The sequence below is a fragment of the Fulmarus glacialis genome, unplaced genomic scaffold, assembly GCF_000690835.1.
Source record: "Fulmarus glacialis isolate BGI_N327 unplaced genomic scaffold, ASM69083v1 scaffold18118, whole genome shotgun sequence".
NCBI classification, from domain to species: Eukaryota; Metazoa; Chordata; class Aves; order Procellariiformes; family Procellariidae; genus Fulmarus; species Fulmarus glacialis.
Genome location: NW_009229142.1, coordinates 5421 through 6536, shown reverse-complemented (window position 1 = coordinate 6536; position 1116 = coordinate 5421). Strand labels below are relative to the sequence as shown.

General features: G+C 60.3%; 1 protein-coding gene across 1 annotated transcript in view; it reads right to left on the bottom strand.

Annotated features, from left to right (window-relative positions):
- Positions 1–1116, bottom strand: part of LOC104081133 (ras-specific guanine nucleotide-releasing factor 1-like) — a gene marked incomplete at its 5' end in the record, with an annotated part of 10111 nt that overhangs the window by 3685 nt on the left and 5310 nt on the right. Inside the window, one exon of the mRNA XM_009583753.1 lies at positions 62–179. Within this exon, the coding sequence (XP_009582048.1) occupies positions 62–179 (118 nt within the window). The remainder of the gene's footprint in view (positions 1–61; positions 180–1116) is intronic.

The following is a 1116-nucleotide window of genomic DNA, read 5'->3' as shown; positions in this document are numbered from 1 at the left end:
GGAGCCGCATCGCTCCAACCTGGCTCCTGCACACTCACCACAGCGGGGCTGGGAGACTCACCATCCTCATTTTGGAGAAGTTCACCAGGCCGTCCTCCGTGTAATTCGGGGTGCCCTCCTCGATGAACGCCAGGTCGGTCAGGTACATTCCCAGGTAGGGGACGCACGGAGGGTCACAACTTCGGGAGCAAACCAGAAACAAGTAAGAAAGAAAACTGCCTTACTCGGGGGCTTTGGAGCAGGGAGGAGGGTGGGACTCCATGGTTAGGAGAATTTGAAGGATTCTCTATAATATATGGAACCCCTAGAAGGAAGCCTCTCCCCGGGAAGGCTGCTGGTCTCCTGGGCCTCATCCTGCAGCCGCCGTCCCCGCGGGCAGGGAGGACAAACATGAGCTGTGGCCGTGCCCCACGCGAAGCCGCTGGCTGCAGGAGGTGAGTCGGGGGCAGCTTCAGCAGAGGGTTGGAAAGACCTTTCGAAGATTCCTCTGCCGGCCTCGGCCCCCGCAGCCAGCGAGACCCCCGCTGAGAGCAGTGCAGGCGCTGGGCTTGCCCCCCACCCTTCACCCCGCACCCCAGCCCTGTCCCCCGAGGAGGATCGTCGTGAGCTGCTGACACCCACGGGTGTCTGCCGTGCATGGCGACGCACAAGCCTGTGGGGATGCACCAGCTCCAGGGCAGCTCAGCACCCCGCTCCCCACGCACCCACGGCACCAGGCTCCTCAGCTGCGGAATCAAGCGAACACCAAGTAACGATGATTTGGGGAACCCGAGTGCTGGCAGAGAAGGCCGATGCCACCTCTGGCAGGGTGCGGGCTGCCTGCTGTTGCACCACCGCCAGCTCTCTGCTGCGCAGTGCTCTCACTTGGGAGCCACCCGGGTGTGCTGCCAATAAGGTCCACGCAAGCTGAAGTAACATGCACTGGCTGGTGGGAAACTGTAAATATGGTACATTTTGGGGTTTAAACTATGAGTCTGTAATGGGAGTGTGGGGGAAAAAGTTTCTGGGTGCCTGGCAGTGATTTCCCCCTTTGCAATCCCTTTTATTCACATCTTTCCACACCGCTGCGCAAAGGAGCAGCCCATTACTCGGGACAGCTTTGCAAGTCACTGCCCT